The 20265-nt window shown below is 34.4% G+C and overlaps 1 protein-coding gene and 1 pseudogene across 2 annotated transcripts in view; one reads left to right on the top strand and one right to left on the bottom strand.

The window, feature by feature from the left end:
* Positions 1-20265, bottom strand: part of ATAD2 (ATPase family, AAA domain containing 2) — a 55528-nt gene that overhangs the window by 34640 nt on the left and 623 nt on the right. The window contains exons 1-8 of one of the 2 annotated variants that reach the window (XM_025050059.1): positions 13064-13124; positions 11559-11707; positions 7620-7669; positions 5633-5798; positions 5206-5308; positions 4866-4953; positions 3823-4011; positions 3139-3256 (exon numbers count right to left, since the gene is read on the bottom strand). In XM_025050059.1, the coding sequence (XP_024905827.1) occupies positions 3139-3256; positions 3823-4011; positions 4866-4953; positions 5206-5308; positions 5633-5798; positions 7620-7669; positions 11559-11602 (758 nt within the window). In that variant the 5' untranslated portion in view covers positions 11603-11707; positions 13064-13124. Of the gene's footprint in view, positions 1-3138; positions 3257-3822; positions 4012-4865; positions 4954-5205; positions 5309-5632; positions 5799-7619; positions 7670-11558; positions 11708-13063; positions 13125-20265 lie in introns of those variants that run through there. The other variant, XM_006916575.3, reaches the window with a different exon arrangement.
* LOC112483703 lies at positions 6098-6214 on the top strand (annotated as a pseudogene).

The raw sequence follows: 20265 nt of genomic DNA, 5'->3' as shown, positions 1-20265 counted from the left end.
GGGTCAAAAACTAAAGCACAGAGCTTAATAACTGGCCAAAGGTCACTAATAAATAGTGGAGCTGAGCTGGCAACCTAGGCTGTCCTAGTCATGGGTCCAGGTTCTTCATAATTACTCTATACTGTAGAATGGCCATTATTTCAGTTTTAAAAAGATTCTAAACACAGATACTCACATATCCACATTTTTTTTTTTTTTTTAACTAAAAACTTTTGAAAACTTTGGCATGGACAAGCACTGTGAACCTAACCAGAGCTTCTAGAGTTGCCAGTTCTAGTTCCTTGTCAACCAGTAAGGAGTACTTCAGAACACTGGTGAAGCAACTGTGCTATTATGTTACCTTATTGTTTAAAAAGTCTAGGCTTCTTCCAGAACTGCAGACTGAAGCTAAAGAATGAACCTTAGATGACTAGATGTTATCAACCATAAAGAAGAAAGAAAATCCTGCTTAAAGAAGACAGTATTCCTGAAGCTCTGCTATGATAGGTTGCCAAAAGACCCTCAGATATTTTTGTTTCCATGCCTAAGTAGCTGAAGTAGAACATGTACTATAAACAGAAGCTAGTTTCATCATGAAAAAGTAAAAAGGCAAGTAAAATGACTACCATTAAGGTTGTTAGAAGAAATGAGATGTTCACATTACCTTGGCAAGAAAGTTAAAAAAAAGTTTAAAAGGCTACATTCAAAAGGTCAGGTAATAACAAGTGTTAGAAAAGACGTGGAGAAACTGAAATTGTACATTTTTTATGGGAACGTAAAGGAGAGCAGCCATTTGGAAAACAATCTGGCACTTCCTCGAAACATTAAATACAGTTAGCATTTGACCCAGCAATTCCACTTCTAGGTATATACTCTAGAGAAGTGAAAACATGTCTGTACAAAAAGCTGTACACAAATATTGATAGCAGCATTATTCATAATAGCCCAAAATTGGAAACAAACCGTTATCCATCAACTGATAGATGGCTAAATAAAATATGGTATATTTATACAATGAAATTTTATTTGGCAATAAAAAGGAATGAGGTACTGATACAAGCTACAATGTGGATGAACTCTGAAAATGTTATACCAAGTGAAAGAAGTCAGTCACAAAAGATTCCACTTATGTAAAATATCCAGAATAGGCAAAACTACAAAGACAGAAAGTAGGTTAGTGGTGGCTTATGGCTGGGGGCACGGGAGGTACTAGGGAGCGATAACTGAAAGAATACAGGGTTTCTTCATGAGGCAAGAAAAATGTTCTAAAATTGATTGTGGGAACAGTTGCACAACTCTGTGAATATACTAAAAGCCAATGAATTAGACATTTTAAATGAGTAAACTATTATTGTATGTGCATTATATCCCAATAAAGCTATTATAAAAAAGAAAGTTTAAAGGGAGTTACCAACACCAAAAAGGTGATTAAGTCAAATAATGTGACTCCAGAGTATGACTTAAATCTTAGTTCATACTTTAATTTAAATGTGTCAAGATCCTCTGCTAGTCTATGAGATCCAAGGGCAGGACATCTGGGTCATCATTTTTATATCCATAGTGGTTAGCACATGGTAGTACTCAAAAATTTATTAAATTGGAGGCGGGGGGGGGAGGGAAACCCTGCACCCAAGGAGCTATGCAACTATGTGAGACACTTTACGTTGAGAGCAGACTCTGTGAACCAAATATAGGAACTCTAACACCAAAAGGGCAAAAAAAAAATTCCTAGTTGCTACAAGATACATTGTAGGTGATGACTGAAGTTATCAGTCAACAATATATTACTTCCAGAAACATAAATTTAGTAAAATTGGGAGAAGAAATTAAATCTCAAAGTAATTGCTAGCCTCTCACTTCTGCTGGATCAAATAGAGGTTTGTTCCTTCAGTCAGGCGACCAAGACAGCTACACTGGGCCCTATGCTTGTTGGGGATTACAGGAAGTACTATACTTTACACTATCCTATTCTGGAGATCATTAAATTTCACCAGCAAAATATTGGTCTTTAACAATATTCTAAGGGGCCTATGAAAAATAACAGTGTGGCCTCCTTTCAAGTGCAATTTATCTTGGAGAGCCATGACAGGTTGAGTTTGCCTTCCTGATCCTCCATCCTTCTGAGCTCTAGGTGTAAGAAATGGGCTGATAAAACAAGAAATCTAGAATGTACACTTGTAATTTTGACATTCTAAAAATGAAATTATAAGACTCAAGGGTACAAGTAGCATTTCATATTTTTCCTAAAAGAAAGAAATTTGTCAGCATCTACAAAAATATTGCTTCCCATGACCAAAACATTATCAGATAGTCTGCTTCTAGGAGGAGACTTCCAAGAACTGTTTAAATAGTTGAAATCTCATAGGACTTCAGTCTTACTTCTGATCAAGATAATAGGAAAAAAGTACCATTTCCCACCCGTCATTTTTTTCTGCCTTTTTAGTCTTTACCAAAAAGCTCTCTCATTCACAAACCACTATATAATGCTACTATTATTCAGAAAGTTCCAATGCATCAGAAAACCTTTCATTATTTGGGAGAATGAGGAAGTAACAAGGATTACCTCTTTGGATTTAAACATAACAGACAAGCAATGTGTTGGAATGTAGAAAGAAAAGAAACCCACAAATAATCTGAACAAAGAAAATTAATTTTCGTACTATACAAGAGAAACAAATTTAAAAAATCAATTCAGAGAAGGATGGTCAGATCAGAGTCATGAGAAGTCTAGAAGCTATGTAACTCAGAATGTTTGTCATGGCAGGAAAATACATGTGATAGTAGTTGAAGACAAGTCTAAACCTATACCCTAAATTCATGTAAAGATTAAATGAAACAGTCTATATAAAATGCTTAACACCCAGTCAGGAATAAGTAAGCACAAACACAAACGTAGCTCGCAATTATCGAAGTGTGGAACAACGGAGTAAACTACCTTACCATGGTAGTTAATAACAATTCCTATTAGTGAAATGGAAGCAAAAGCAAAAACTAGTCAATGGTAGTGGGGGATTAGAGAACTAAAGGCATAGAGTCGACTCTTCCAAATATATGATTCTAGAATTCAATCACGATGCACCCAATCCTAAGACTCTAGAATCCTACCTTAACATGGCCACAATTATGTTGTCATAATCAATCACTATTTCAGAGCCAAACCTGTTCATTCGTTTACAGTAAGGACTTCGTGGTCCTCCAGAAGATAATCGATATCTTGGTCTTGCAGGAGAAGCTGGGCCACTATAAAATATGTTGGGCTTTCTCTGATGACGAGGTTCTGAAAAAAAAAAGAGAGAGAGATGTATGTTTATATGACATATAAACATACACAAATTTTGCTCTTCATATAAATACTTACAAAGGTGCTGTCTCTCATGAAAATACTAGTACATATCTACTATAGAATATTTTACAGTTCATATTTTAAATCATTTATCTTTGTACGGTTGCTGTTGAAAATATGTATAGCAGACACTAAACAATCAAAACATACACTGCCCATAGTCATTATGATTATACTGATGCATAACAGCTGATTATCAACCTTGCATATAAATGCTCATAAGTTTAGAGGCACAACGTTAACAAATATCAAAAGCAGTTCTATTTATACAAACTGACAAAATAAATTAGGTAGAAAGTTGTGAAATCTAAAATAAAGACAGACATGAAATTTCAAGATAGCCTCATTTGCTTTGGTAAATGCTAAAATTTAACTCCTCGGAAGAACTAACTTCTTGCACATTTAGGATAGGTTAAGACAACAGCCATGAGTATTACACAAAATAAAGACATGAAAAATATGATTACATCGTCTCCTGGGGAAAAAAAAAACGCCCTTACTTTCCAATGGAGCCTGGTAGTAAACCGTAGCTTTTCTTTGTCTAAGATAATATCGTTTCTGGTTATCTTCTCCATCTTCTTCATCTTCATCATCATCATCTTCATCATCATCATCATCTTCATCTTCACCATCATCTTCATCTTCACCATCATCTTCATCTTCTTGGTCTTCACCCTCTTCAGATGATTCTACAATTAAGAAACATTTACTTGCAGGATATTTACCAAAATGTTAATGAATTTTAACAATTGAGAGAGAAAGAAACAGACTCTCCTTTTAAAATTTACTTCTAGATTGTTCACAGAAAGAATCTGTAATTCTTTTGCAACATTAAATAAAGTTTTTTAAAAATGAGGAAATTATAGAATTAAAAACTAGAGAAAGGGAAAAAAAGGAAGCAGAGAAAGAAGTTTAAAGGCTACTTACTGTCAGTAAGTACCAAACTAATTTATGGCATTACAGCTAACTTCATTAATATAGGTGATGATAATATTTACGATATTTAAGCTTCCAAGTTAATGTAACATGTTGACAAATTTGCATATGTCATCACTTAGCTTTTGCCTTTTAAACTTAAGCTTGACATTCCAACCAGCCCTTCTGGCTGTCATTGAGTTATATGAACACATAACTCAAACAATCTACTTAAGATAATGGAAAAACACCAAACATTGAAAATCCATTACAGAAAACTGGTTTCACTCAAGAAAAATTCTAATAATTATAGTAGTGAGTCCTAAACAGAATAGCAAAACTTAACTTTAATCATCTTTTAAAATTAAAATAGGCAGAGATACATGTTGTCTGTAGATGTAACAAGCAAACCAGTTTTATTTGCTTTAGAATTGATTTCAAGTACTTTCCCAAACAAAACATGCTATCCTTTTAAGCTCTTCTCTGCCCTCATTTTTCTTTCAAATCATGCCCAACCTTCTGATCTTTCACAAACTACTATCACACAGCTTCTGAGTAAAAAGGCTATATCCTACTAAATAAAAGTACTGAAATTCAAACCTAGAAGATAGAACAAGAGAAGACTAACCCACACTGCCTTCTTGATTGTCAGTTGTTTCTTCATCAGTTCTTTGAATATCTTTTTGTTTTCCTCTTGTGTACATGTTAAGATTCCCCTAAAAAATGTTTAAATAAAAGCCATTAATATTTAGTATACTTACTTAAAAAATTCAGTAGGACTTTTCAATCTTGCTCAGAATAAAGATATTTACAGCTTATAAACTCTTACAATTCTAGTAATAATCAGTGACTGATCAAACAAAAGCTGAGTAAAAATCACCTATTTAACCAAAAATGGATTAGTACTAGAGAAAAAAGGTTAAACTGAAGATTATTAAATCATTCCCTTGATAGAAGAATATATTTACTTCTTCTGTTTCATTAAACACTCCCAAGTCTTCCAGCTCTCTCATTCGCCGTCTACGCATCTTCTTCATGTCATCCATTTTTTGAAGTACAGCTTCAGCAGTGCTTAAAAAAAAATTGATATAAATATAAACTAAAACTAAAATAGTACATTTTAAAAACTGAATTTTCTTTCTATTTTATTCTTTGAGTACTAGGATTTTAAATATCTCTATTTCTTGATTTACTTTTTAAAAAGTATTTTTAAATTTTCTTCTAGGAATTTAAATATTTATATAGAATTATTACAAAGTCCTCTAATAATCATTTTCCTTTACGCTTTACACAAACTGAATGTATTAAATAATCGCCTTGTTGAAATTTATGATCCATCTCCAACAAAAAGTTTTTGCCAGTTAAATCATCTTACTCTAAATAAAATTTACTTACTTTGTTATAAGTTTGTCAAATAACACAGACTGGTTCACACTACTGTAACGACTCCTAATTCTACAACTGCGGCGAACTTCAACATCACCATTTTCTTCATGCAAGCGTTCTGTAGTTTGAACAATGTTTCTAGTCCTCAGTGACCGAGTAACTGGAATCACTTTATCTTCATAGACGTGTACATAAAAATAAATAGAAAGATTTGAAATAACAGCATTTATAGAACAATTCTAAAATGAACAATAGCTGTATTTCCACATGATAAAATGATACTATCTTGAACATAAACTTTCTTAAAAATATTAGAAAATAAAAATAGTTACAACATACAACACATATGATCCAGCCATTTCATTCTCAAGAGAAAAGATATAATACCAAGACTTGCACATAAACATTCAAAGCAGTTTTATGATAGCCCAAACTTGGAAACAACCCAAACATCCATCGAAAGATGAATAAACAGTCTACGACCATGCCACCCTGAACAAGCCCGATCCTGTCTGATCTCGGAAGCTAAGCAGGGTCAGGCCTGGAGTACTTGGATGGGAAACCACCTAGGAATACCAGGTTCTACAGGCATAAAAAATATTTACATAGTCTGAGCAATCAGTAATTATCGTTTTACATCACAACCAGATCGTATGTCTTTTAGAGTGGCTGCATGTACAGGTATCCCCATTTTTCGAAAGTTCACATTACTCCCCTTTACTTTTACAAAAGACCTACATTAGTACCTGTTTTTGATAATGAAAGAAATACGAAGAGGATGGGTTGCCTCGCCTAAAAAAAAAAAAAAAAAAGATGAATAAACAAATTGTGAGAAACAACCTAAGTGTCTGTCAATGGATGAATGGATAAAGATGTGGAATACAGTAAGTCCTCACTTAATGCTGTCCATAGGTTCTGTGACTTTAAGTGAAATGACATAATGACAAAAAAGAAACCAGTTTTACCACAGACTAATTGATATAATCAAGAGTGAAGTTTCTACAGCATCTCATCAATGTTATAAGGAAATGTTGAACAAAAGGATGTTATTTGAGTATCTGCTATATACACTCAATGAAATATTATAAGGACATCCTGTTGTTCGTAATAACATGGATGGACTTTGAGGGCATTATGCTAAGTGAAATAAATCAAAGAGAAATATTATATGATATCACTTACACATGGAATCTAAAAAGCTGAACTCAGAAACAAACTAGAATGGCGGTTGCCAGGGACTGAGGCGTGAGGGATAAGGGAAGATGTTGGTCAAAGAGTACACATTTCCAGCTATAAGTAAATTCTGGGAATCCACAGCATAGCCATTATTGTTAACAATGCTGTATTACACACTTGCAAGGTGCTTAGATCTTAAAATGTTTTCACCACAAAAAAGAAATTGTAATTATGTGACGTGATGCAGATGTTAAGGCTATGTTAGTAATTATTTTGCAATACATGTGTATGGAATCAACATTCCTTGTACACCTTAAACTTACACAAGGTTATACGTCAATTATATCATAATAAACTGGTGGGGGGGTGGGGAGGTGGTAGCCAACAAATTGTATTATATCCATATAACAGACTACTACTCAACAACAAAAGGCAACAACATAGATTATATTCGAACTAACCGAACTACACAAAAGCCAGACAAAAAAGAATGCATTACTGTATAATTTCACTTATATAAAACTCTAGAAAATGCAAACTAATCGATAGTGACAGAAAGCAGATTGGTGGTTGCTCAACAATTTTGAGGGGTGGAGGACATGAAGGAGTGCTGAGGGAGTCAGAAGGGATAATAAAGGGGCCTGAGGAAATTTTTGGAGGGAGTGATGATTATGGTAATGATTTTACAGCATATACTTATGTCAAAAACCAAACAAATTATACACTTTAAATGTGGGCAGTTTATTGTATATACCTCAATATACCTATAAACAAAATACTACGTTTTTTAAAAATTTGAAATGCCTTTTACAATACTTACCTTCTTTGCACTCTTCTTTTTTTTTATCAGCCTGCTGTCTGGCTAACTGCCTATATGAAAAAATAACATAGTAAATAATTAAAAATAATTGTTAATTTTTATATCCTATGTTTCATAATGCTACAAACTAGTACAAAAAGTGAAATCAGCTTAGAGAGTAAATACTTAAGATACAAAAAAACTTAAAAAACATTGAAAACTCTGTTGCGAAATGCGATGATATATGTATTAACTCTTAGCTAAACAAACTTAATCAAATCATCTTACTTAAAACAAAAAATGGAATCTTTAGCCTAGACAGTCAACAAAAGCAAGACAATGTGTCTTATACCACTGGGGTATAGTGGTCTAACACCCTTGAGGAATTTATAACTATAAACAGAACTAATGTTCTTTAGTGACATGTTAATTTCCTTCTAAGAACATTTGCTAACTATAGTCTTTACATGACATTGCACTATCATTCACATGTAGAAACAGTCCCATTTGTGAATTAGATGTCCCATTCATGAACAGGCAGACAGAATCTACTGAATTGGAAAGAACACTTTCCAAGACTTTAAAAAATGTATCCCAACCTCATCTTTCTTTCCAAAATCCACTGAGCAAACAAAACAGTATGTCTCATTTATTTATTTTTATGGACCCAATTTTCCATACTGAGATAGGCAATATCTATTAACTTACGTAAAAAGCTATTTGCAAATGGGCTGTTGTACATGTGGAATTTCGAATGTGACACTTTAAAATAAATTAAGCCATCTTATCCAGAAGAGTTAATTCACGTATTCTCATGACAATGGAAGTCATCATAATTCCTTACCCTTTCTGGAACACAAGTAAGAACCAAAAACAAAATAAAAATCTCTAAGCAATCCATCTACAGGTCAAGGCCTAGTTTGTTCATAGGCTCATTCTCAAAAAGGAACCTTCCCCTCCATACTATGTAGGTCTACGCTTTTATAAACCAGGCCCCTATTAGACGCTAGGAATGCAATGATTAACAGAGCATTTTTCTTTTCTTTTTGCCTATATGGGAAGGGGAGCACTTGTCTGCTTACAGAGATTGGTAAACTGTTTCTTAAACAGTAAATAGTCTAGACTTGTGTGCCATACAGTCTGTCACAACTACTCACATGACAACTCTCACACTGAGGCAGGAAAGCGGCCACAGACAGAATGAATGGGCATGGCTACATTCCAATGAAACTATTTACAAAAACAGGTGCCTGGACTTTTGTCAACTCCTGAGAACCTGATGAAAGCTATGGATCTTTTCTCCCTAGAAAACCGCGTGCACTCATACAAGTTTAAGCATTACATCAGAGGTTTCACGTGCCCCTGAAAACTATAATTACTGGACCTTACTTAAGAGCTCTTAGGTCAAAAGAAATACAGATCTTGTCCTCAAGGCACAGTTACTCAAATCTTGTGTTATTCTAACATTTTCAGTCCCCTGGTCTTTGAACCTCAAATAGATTTAAAACAAAGTGAGGAAAAATGTATAAAGAGATTACTACGGTCAGGCAAACTGGCACAGCAAAAGGGTCACCCTGATAAGAAACAGGCTTAACTATATAAAGCAGAATTCAAAAACACCGGTAGGCCATTTTATAGAATTCTTATACAAGCAAATCCTGATGTTATCATTACGTAAAATAATAGTCAATGGAAACAATTCAAATATCCATCAACTAATGAGTGGATAAACAAGATGTGATATATTCATATTACGGAATCTTACTTGGCAATTAAAAAAAATTAAGTGCTGATAGATACTACAACATAGATAAACCCTTCAAAACAATATACAAGTGAAAGCCAGACACAAAAGAGCATATGTCATATGATTCCATTTATATAAAATGTCCAGAATAGGCAAAGTCTTAGAAACAGAAAATATAGATTAGTGGCTCCCAAGGGGCTGGGTTGGGGGATAATGGGCACAGGTTTCTTTCTAGGGTGATGAAGACATTCAGAAATTAGATAGTGGTGATGGCTGCACAATATTGTAAGTATTCTCAAACATTGAACTACACGCTTTAATATTATGTGAATTATATTTCAATAAAGTTGCTATTTAAAAATAATTAAAGAGAGAAATTCAATATCTTTTAGAAGAAATCTAGTTTAAAAAACTAAGTCACTTTACATCCAATTTAAAAAGCACTTATTTTAACACATTCTTTTAATACCTTTTGAGTATAAAGCCCGGCGTGTCTCACAAATTCGAATAATGTACAGATCTTTTTAAAGGTAAAAACTTTGAGGATTTCCAACATTGAATTGTTTTGACTATGTACAAGCCGAAATAGATATAAATTCTTTTGTTTTATATAAATGAAACAATAAAATCAACCACCAATTGAAATATTAACGTAATGAGGTTTTGTTGAAACAAAAATAGCCATTTGCTGTGTGAATGTGGTACCAACCGCTATTAATTTCTCTTGAGTTTGCTTTGTTACCTATGTGTCTTGCGTATGATGATGACTCATTTCAACCACTTCTCTTTATTCAGAGTATTCCAAACCCTTACTTGAACAGCACATCATGATATCACATCAGGTGGCTTTATCTTGGAAGCAGCTGCACTGTTTATGTATTAAGGTCAGACTCAATTCTTATCTTATGAACCTGAGATAACTAAAGCAATACTACTAGGTTACAATTTAAGTGTAAACACCAAAGTAGGGCATGAAATTTTATGGCTATTTTCTATAAAGTAGCAATTTAGATGATCTAGAATGTTTAGTTTTTCAAATCATGAAGTAAATTTTAAAATTCTCAGAGAGAATTAATGGAACATTCCTCCTTCCCCAAGAAGAGTTCGAGTTTCAGAAATACTACGGGGATAGCTCAAATTGTATTTCCTAGATTCTAAAAGTTGTACATTTCTCATTTTAACATCTCTGAAATTGGAATGTGTCTTAATATTGATGACATGTCATGATTTAACCTTCAGGGTTTTTTTCTTAGTCTTATAAAATAATGTGTGTTTCAGCTGCTGTTATCTTGGACTCCCTGAAATACAGGAGTAAATACTTTATAAAAAATAGATGAAGCAAGATGCAAATTAAAAAATATATAAAAGATTAACTGAAAAAAATAGTAACAAAAAAACAAAAGGGTACAACCTCACTTATCTAGAAAAACCACAATACAAAATAAGAAGCAAACTTTTATTTAAGAGTGGGAGAGTTCTAGTCTCCTAAATTATTATGAGTAATTTCTTTATAAGAATTAATGCAAAAGCAATTATTTCGTCAAACAAATTTTAATTGGCATTTCTCCCCACTTATGTTAGGCCCATCAAAGTGCGGGGAAAAATGAAGATTTTGAGCTAATTAAAGTTAGATTTAAATCTGCCCTAAACCAAACAAACTCAAGTTCCATGAACTACCTAATTCACTGAAAGTAATTCCTTGAGTATTAAAATGGGATTCTTGCCACCCATCTCAGGGTTCTTGAGAAATGAAATTTAAGTATGTAAAGAGTATCTAGTAAGACAAGTAAAGAAAACCATGTTCTGCTGCTATGTGAAGACTGCTTTAGAAATACAACACAGGAATTCATAAATGACTCAGAACTGATGAAAAACTTGATAGCAAACAATCAAAAATATAGCTACTATTTTGAATAATGTCTTTGTATAGACTATGAAGAACCACGAATCATAAACAAATCAACCAACCTTGTCAGTTACACTCACACATATCACAAATATCATCTTTGAACATGCAAATAAAAACAAACCTGTGTACACATCAAATTTTCAGTTCAATAATATTCACTTGTGGCAATTTCGTTTCAAATAAATTACATTTTACAACCCTGGCATCTTGATGACCAGTGAAGAATACACTTAAAAATTAAATGCAAATCCTAAATTATTACTTTAAAACTATTTTGAATTAGCATTTGACCATCTTGTATTACCTTGTAAAATGCCTGCCATTAGTATGTTTCTCTGTTATTTCCATATTCTTATCAAAACTAGAATCTGAAGAATTCTGTGCATTTTTTCTCAAAGTCTTTAAGGCACGTTTCCGGTGGTAAGTTTCAACTTCTTTAACTGAAGACCCATCCTTTGAAAAAAATTAAGAAAGCCATTCAAGTTTTTTTTAGTCAAAATCCTCAAATTAAACTTCTAAGAGTTTTCTCTGATTACAAGTTTATAACAACTTCTTTTGGTGCAGAATCATCTTGCATCTCCCCAAGAAACTACAACAATTAATATCTAGAAAAAAATAACCATTTTGATAAATATCAGCAAGGTCTATGAAACAACTAATGCAAGACTTATTGAGGTTTACAGTTCTATTTCATAACAATTAGTCTAGAGAGTGAAGTTTTCCACCATGGAAAAGAAGTTGGAATAGTTCCTAACAGTAAGTACTCCGTTATTTTAAGGCTACAGAAATTAGAAAGATATACACCGTTGCAACCACTGGCAACAATCTTAAAATAATTGAACCATCGGAACTATAATTTTGGCTTGGATGACAAAAAGAAGTTATTATCTATTTCACACAGATAATGCAACAATTGAATTCAAAGCCTGTTAGGTATGTTAATCTGTTGTAAAAACCATAGAGCTCTATGTATCATTTCTATGTATCACAATAGATTAGAGGCCCTCTAAGTTAGTGGGCTGCTTTATGAGCTACAGAACTGCAGTCATAAACTATTCAAAAGTTCATACACACTTCTCTGAAATTGTATGAAGCTTACTTTTACATTAGAAGGCAAAAGTTTAACAACTCTATAATTCTATGCCTTACTATGAAAATTGATAATTTTAGAAAAACAGGCAGCATTAAAAAAAAAAGAAACGTTAATGTCTCTCCCCCACCCCCAAGGCAGACTTTACCCATTATCTCATTGTGTTTTATCAGGACATTCTGTTATTTATAATTTTGTTTTGGGCAGAATATTTGATTGGTTCACAAAGGGAACAAGGTATGTATACCACAAGAATTTGTGTAAGAATTGGACAAGTACTTCATAAAATATTAAGTGATGTGCATAATTTGCTATCATTTTTATCAGTATATTTATACTCAAGGATGTTTGAAAAAAATACCTACTCTTTTAGGTAGGTATATTAATTTTAAAACACCCACATCTTAGATGGGAATACTGTAACAACATTTTCCAAGGAAAATATTAAGGGAATCTATATTTCCAGATTCTTAGCCTCCATATGTACTTTTTCTTAAAACTGATCTGCCTGAGAAGGCACCTTAACTAACACAAAGCATCTTCTTCTTTCATTTACCTTTCTGCCATTTAACAAAAGAAAGCCCTCTCTCTTCCTCATTTTGAATCTTACTATTGTGGACTGCCTTTAGTAAGGCATTAAAAACCTTACTAAAGCCAAAGAAAGACACTAGTGTAGGTGTTAAGAAATTGAATGACTAAGCTACTCAACAAATCCTTACCTTTGTTAAGCGGTTTCCAATTCTTTGCTTCCAAACAAAACTGAAAGGAGACCTAATTGAGCTAAGAAACCATTAAAAATAAATGTTGGCAAATGATTTTTGGCACATAAGCCAGAAAAACTGAGTGGTATTGCTAAAGAAAACTCTTTTTATCACTACCTACTTATTGAGATGAACAATGTTTCTCAATGCTTAAAACTGTAAAAACAATGGAAGTGATAATAAATACTGTCTTCAGCAATAAGATTCATCCACAGATACATGAACTAATTGAGTGGGAAGGGGGACTTCGCACATGAAATCCTAATGAAATATTACTTTATATCGTAGAGATTTGTGATCATAGAAAAGTAGAAAAAAATTTCAAATTTTATTTTACAAGCATGAAAGGATAATAAATAATATTAAAGCATAAAAACATATGAAGTTAAAATGCTGTGAGTTAAGTGGACTGGAAATACAAATTAAAGGAGGGAAAAAAAGAATTAAGGTAAAATTTCTAACTGCTAAAAGAGCTTGCTCATTTTTTTTTTTTTTAATGTTCCAAGAAATATATCAAATAACTATGGTTTTTGGATTCCAGTGACTACTTGTAAAAGTCTGATGTAAGTTTTATTTTTTAATGTCAACAATAAAAAATGACAGAAATGATCTCCTGTGTAACTATTTAAACCAATGGGGTGGAGGAATCTTAGATGGCAGCTTAAAACCATAAGAGAATATAGAGCTAAAAGAAATTTAGGATGTCTCAGAAGAAAACAGTGAAATAAGCATTTTTTGGTGACAATATAAAAATATTGCACATTCCCTCTTATATGAGGCTCCTAGAGTCATCGAATTTATAGAGACAGAAAGTAGAACGGTGGTAGCCAGGAGCTGGGAGGAGGGAAAAATGGGGAGTTAGTATTTCATGGGTAGAGTTTCAGTTTTGGAAGATGAAAAGATTCTAGAGATGGGTGGTGGTGATCACTGCAGAACACCGTGAGTGTACCTAATACTATAGAGCTGTACACTAAAAAATGGTTAAAATGGTAAATTTTATGTTATCTATATTTTATTACAATAAAAAAGTAAATGTTACCATATTCCTGGAGATGATAAAAAAGGGCTTTTTTTTGTTTGTTTGTTTTTAAGAGGAGGGGGTGGTAAATACTAGGAAAAAGATTCCTTGAGGAACTTGAAAGATTTCATCTTCTAAGTGGCATAAGTGAATATTTGATTTGCACAGTGAATGTCTTTGTTCATCCTCCTTAAATAAACACTAGGCATCAAGAAAGATCCTCCTTAACAGTGTGGAGAAAAAATTAAGTTTTCTGGGAATCACCTATATAGGTACAAACTGTGGAACTTTAAAATATCAATAACTTTCAAATATACTTCTTATAAAAGACATGCTAAGTGAAATAAGCATTCAGAGATAACCACCTTTTGGTGCACAAATCATTCCTTCCTATGCAAATATAGTCACAGGATTTTTAAATTGGGATAATACTATTTATGTTTTATAACAGTCTTCTAGAAATAAAAACATTTCCCCATGTCATGAAACATTATTCTAAAAATCTTTCAAAATGAATAGTATTCCAGCCATTACATGAATCTACCTAACTGCTTAATGTATCACACACTTAGGTTATCTAAATTTTTTTTCTGTGCCATAAATACCTCTAAGTCAATTATTGTATGTACATATGATTTCCTAAGGAAACTAGCACAGTTATTAAATCAAAGTCACATTTTAATATAGCTAAGCAAAATAATTCTCAAGAGGTAAGTAAAATGCCAACTCATAACAGTAATTAACACTAGATGATAGAAATAGGGACTTTCACTTTCTATTTTTCACATTTTTACAACATGTATTACTAGAAAAAAATTTCCTAAGAAGTAAAAACTGAAGAGATACTTAATCCGAAAACTAAACATGGAGCTGTGTCCTCATTTAGTCTTTGGCCAAAATCTACTTAAAAAATTGAGAGCACAGATAGTTTCTAAAAAGTTTTAGAAGAGGAAAAGTATACTGTTAGATTTTAAGTGTTACAATCTTGCAGAATCAGTAAGTTAGTACAGGGAGCAGGCAACAATAGAATAACAAAAGTTTTCCCCCCAAATAGACAAAATTACATAATAGAAATATTCTAATATGTTGTTTTCCCACAAGACCAAGCTTATTAAAGCTTTAAATTCATAACAAAAAATGCGTATAGGGGTCAGCTGGTTAATTCAAGTATCAATTCAACAAATAAGGTTCAAATGGGGTTTTAAAAATCATAGTTATAATACTGGCAAAAGATCTATTCATCTGGACTTGGACTTGCAGCTCTTCGAAAGCTTTAACAGTAGCATATTCTTATGCACAATGGTATGTATACACGTCATACTCAGCACAGTTGTGATATCCATTCCTCAGCTTCATCCTGAAACAGGTGTGGCCATTTCCTTACCATGCATCTATTCCACAAGCTCCAACAATTTGGTTTCTACCTCTACAGCTTTTTCATTAGATCCAAAACTATCTCCCAATAGCTAAACCCACTGGCCTCTGCTCTACCTCATTGACTTCTATGGAGTTGATTACTCCCTTCTTTAAATGCTTTGATCCTTTGGTTTACATGATACTCAAAACATAGCTATTGCTCCAGATCGTCTTAAATATTTTTGTGTTTTGCTATGTTTTCTATTCACCTTCAAGGATTCTACTATCACCTCTATACATGTGACTACTCCTAAACATATGTAGTGCTAATCTCTCAAACTCTGGCATCATAGCTCCAATGATGGTCTACTGCTCACCTCTTTAGCTGGAAACAATATGACCTTCCCTCCTGGAGTAACTTTCAGACCCCCTGCAGTATTTTTTGGCATTTTTGTCCCCATTCCTTTTAGTACCATTTTAATTTAGGTTCTAGTTTTCTTCTTTGGTCTTTTGAGATAATAGCGTACTTAATTAAGAGCCCAAACTAAGATACATTGCCTAGGACTGATTCTTGACACATCACTTAAAGCTGTATAATCTTAAGGTCTCTGTGTCTTAGTTTCCATATCTGAGAATAAGTTCTTATAGGGCAAATGTGTATGTGTGTATTTGGTATACACATATACCTTGCGTGGCATATAAGTGCTATATAATTAATATTATAATCTTAACTGGTATTCCAAACTTCAGATTTGTTAACTATAATCCATCTTAAACACTATCTCATTGGATCCCTGCCCTAAAAGTTGCACCATCTTAAACCTAAAATCAAGGGCCAGTCAAAACAAGTATACTCCCTCTAATGCAGAACATGTCACACAACTCCAGGGAGCAACACTGATGGCTACACATCAAAATTTCCCTATCCATGCTGTGTGATACTTTGCTGAGCTGTACACTTTTCATTTTTCTGTGTTGTGTTATGCTTCAAGTTTTAAAAAATCTCCCATGTATTGTACACATAAGTGTCAAGTTTAGAATATCCCTCCAGACTTTTAAATAAATATATAATTTTTAAAAACAACAAAAATAGTACTTTCTACATACTATAGCATGTTTTATTTTACCTAAAAACATACAGAATAAAAATGTACATTAACACAACACAAAAGTAGTGGACAGTCATCATCAAAAAAACTCCTTACCATTCGTCCTTAAGTGACACTTCAGCATGAGAAATAACACTTAAGTTAATGAATCAAAGAGCCTCAGGCCCATGAAAACACAGAAATAGATAATGGCTAGTTTGACTCTGAAGGAAAAAGAAACCACAGAAGGAGCATCCAAACTCGTAAAGTTGGTAGGATGTAAATAAAAGTTTAAAAAATAAGAAAAACAAATTTAAAACAAAAAAAGAAAATTCAGAGAATCCACACAAGTCAGGGGGGAAAATATCTCTACACTCAGATGAGTGAGACCATATTCAAAATGTAAAAGTAGAATGTGGTTAATAAATGGGTTAACTATAAGCATCTTTAAAACTTGAAGATAAGGTTGGTTTCTGAAATTAGATGAAGAAAAATCCAAGTTAACAAATTAATATGACTAAATTTAACCATCTTTAAAAGTAATCTATCCTAAGAAATGCTCTGTCAACGAGTATGTGGCTGAGGAGAGTAGGAAATCCAATCAGACCCAAATACGATCAGGGTGCCAAGTTTCTGAAATACATAATTGACATAAAAAGCAAGCTCTAATCAAACATATTGAATATAAAGTCCCCAAATTAGAAAATATTCCAATCACAAAGATATGGTTCATATGTGGTACTAGTGGGCTCTGTCGACATGAATACATTGCCCCACAGGACAATTCATTTCTTTTGATTAAATCCCATGCTCGCTAAGTAACCCTCTGATTATAATCTGGTCTAGAGAATTTATAGAAGAGAGGAAAACTATGTCTTAAAAAGGTATAATCTCTACTGGAAATCCAGGCCTGGAAAAATTATCCTTCCACTCTACAAATCCAGCTGAGTGCTAACTGCTCCATCACATGCCACTGATACGGCATTTATGACAAGGAGTCTCTGTATGTATAGTCCGTCTCCTTTGCTAAACTAAGTTCCATTAGAGCAAAGATAATCGACAACACATACTGTGTACCTACTACACCACAGGTTCTTTTCTTGGTACTGGGAATGCATTGCTGAACAAAAGGTCAAAATCCGAATCCCTATGGAGTTAAATTCTGATTTGGGGAGAGACAAAAGTATTTAAAAAGTAAGAAATTATAGAATATGTTAGAAGCTGATAAGTACTGGGGGAACAGAAAGCAGAATAAAGGGGCATGTCAATGAATGGTTTGCAATTTTAAATAGAGTGGTAAGGGGTAAGCATCGCTAAAAAGGTGAAATTTTACCAAAGACTTAAAAAGACACATTCCCAGGTTATCCTAGGTAGAACTCACAGTTCTATCGCTTACTAAAAAGACAAATATGCGCAAACTAAGTCTCTACGCCTCAGTTCTCTCACCTGCAAAGATAAATCATACCTACTTCCTAGTTATGAGTAGTTATATTTGTAAAAATCTTGAAACACATTATTTAAACACTATGAGTTCTGATTTCTTTTTTAATTAAAAAAAAAAAATGTAAAAGTAAAGGAACAGGTCATATAGATATCCAGGAGAAGGATATTCCCAACAGAGGATAGAGCAAGTCAAAGTCCCTGGTATTCAAGGAGCTCCTAGGCCAGTGTGGCTGGAAGACTGGGTTTTGTAAAAGGGGGAATGGAAGAGCATTCCATCATAAAAAGAAGGGGGCAAGGAGGCGCAGGGTTGCTACCAAACTTTCAAACTTTTTACTCTTCGATAGAGATTTTTGAGCAGAGGAGTGCTCAACTGTTGACCTTGAAAAAGATCATCCGGTAAGTTATATTGAGAACTGTTCAGAGGGGGTTATTATACAAAAGGATGGAAAACAGGGAGGCCAGTCAAGAATCTATTTTAATAATTCAGACAAGAATGGCTTGAACCAGCATGGCAACAACAGAGGAGCTGAGAAGTGGTCAGACAGTGAACATATTTTGAAAGCATGAGCCAACAGAAATTGCTAATATGAAATGGAGAGGAGTAGAGGATGACTCTAATAAGGTTTTTGGCCTAAGGAACTGGAAAGACAGAGTGGCCATTAAGATTGCAGTCGTAAGAGCTGACACCGACTGAGTCCTAACTACAGTATATGCCAAGTGTCCTTACATGCATGATCACATTTAATTCTCACTACCCATGTGGTGACTATCATCCTTTTAACAAATGTAGAAACCTGCTGATTACTGGTAAGCTGAGATTCAAAACTAAGTTGTTTTAAGCACCTATATTAGTTAACCAGTGTGTAATACATCATTACAGTCACACGATCTAGCATCGTCCTGAAAATAAACATTCAATAAATATTTTCTGAAATGATTTGCTTTTCTGAACATAGGTTAAATAAATCAAGTGACCCTAGTTCAGCGCACAAGTATCTGGCCTCCCCAGATCTCTATCAACTTCTGCACATGATTGAGAAACATCCTCAAAGTCAGGAAATCGTTTTTACAATTCAGAATCACAATTTCAGAGACTGAACGACTCTTTCACTGCCCTCAGCAGAGAAGCAACTAGTATGGGAGATCTACAAAAGAAACCTATAACTTATTTCATACAAGATCACTCTCTTAGAACTAAGTCTTGTCACTCTCTCCCTCCACACATACCTCCCCTTGGCCTTTCATTGGGACGTCCCAATTCCTAACACTTTCTGGTCCTATTTTTTCTTCTCCGGTGCCTACCCTCCCTCCAACAGAACTAGACAACTTCCTACTGCCTCAGATTTTACTAGTGTTGCTTTCTCAATTTTTCCAGCCTTTTTAGTGCTGTCCCCTCCACCTGTGCCTCTTTCAACAGCTGGGGTTGAGAGGTGGAGGTACTGTTTCTCTCAAAGGAGGAGCAATTCTTTCAACGGGGCTTTACTGCTCCACCCCCCCTGGAAACTTCCGCTATAGACACTGTTTATAACTGCAGCATGATATAATAAAAAGGAAAAGGTTTTGGAGACAGAGAATCCAAGTTCCCATTTGAGATCTACCACTTACTGGTTACCTTCTTGAGTCCGTTTCTTCAACTGTAATGTAAATATTATAACTACCCACTCTCATGAAGCTGTTATGAGGCTTGAGTGAAAAGGGTGTACATGAAGTGTTGGTCTCCATCCCTCCACATTATGCAACCTGGTATTTATTCACTGCACTCTTGTCACTGAAGGGTTTCCTGACCTCCATTTACGATCTTGTCTCCAGATCGTAAATGGAGGTCAGGAAACCCAAATTAGAATCTTTCTATCTCTGTGGTCCCCAAAACCTTTACTACGCATAGTCAGCAGTCAGTAAATGTGCACTGCATTCGAATGATGCGAACCTAGGGCGGGAAGCTGGGCGATGGGTTAGGGAAGTATGTGAGGTGGGGGGTGGGGCTGCCCCTCCCAAACCAAGGCTCGCCCCTCAACTGCACTTCAGCTCCAGAGGACTTCGGCTTCCTCTTGTGTGAAAGTAGGTAGTAATGGCTCAGCCCTCTTCCAGTCAGTGCGATCTCTTCACCCGACCCACACCCCTTCGGGCTCCGATCTTAAGGAGCCTTCCATTTTTTCTCGTCCTCCACAATACTCCCAACCGCTCCCCCAACTGTCACCCCGACCGCGCAGCCCACCCCCAGGCCCCACCCGGGCAACGGGCCGCGAGCAGTCCCT

The sequence above is a fragment of the Pteropus alecto genome, unplaced genomic scaffold, assembly GCF_000325575.1.
Source record: "Pteropus alecto unplaced genomic scaffold, ASM32557v1 scaffold164, whole genome shotgun sequence".
Taxonomy (NCBI): domain Eukaryota; kingdom Metazoa; phylum Chordata; class Mammalia; order Chiroptera; family Pteropodidae; genus Pteropus; species Pteropus alecto.
Note: the sequence above shows the minus strand (reverse complement) of the source record. Positions and strands in the feature narration are given on the sequence as shown.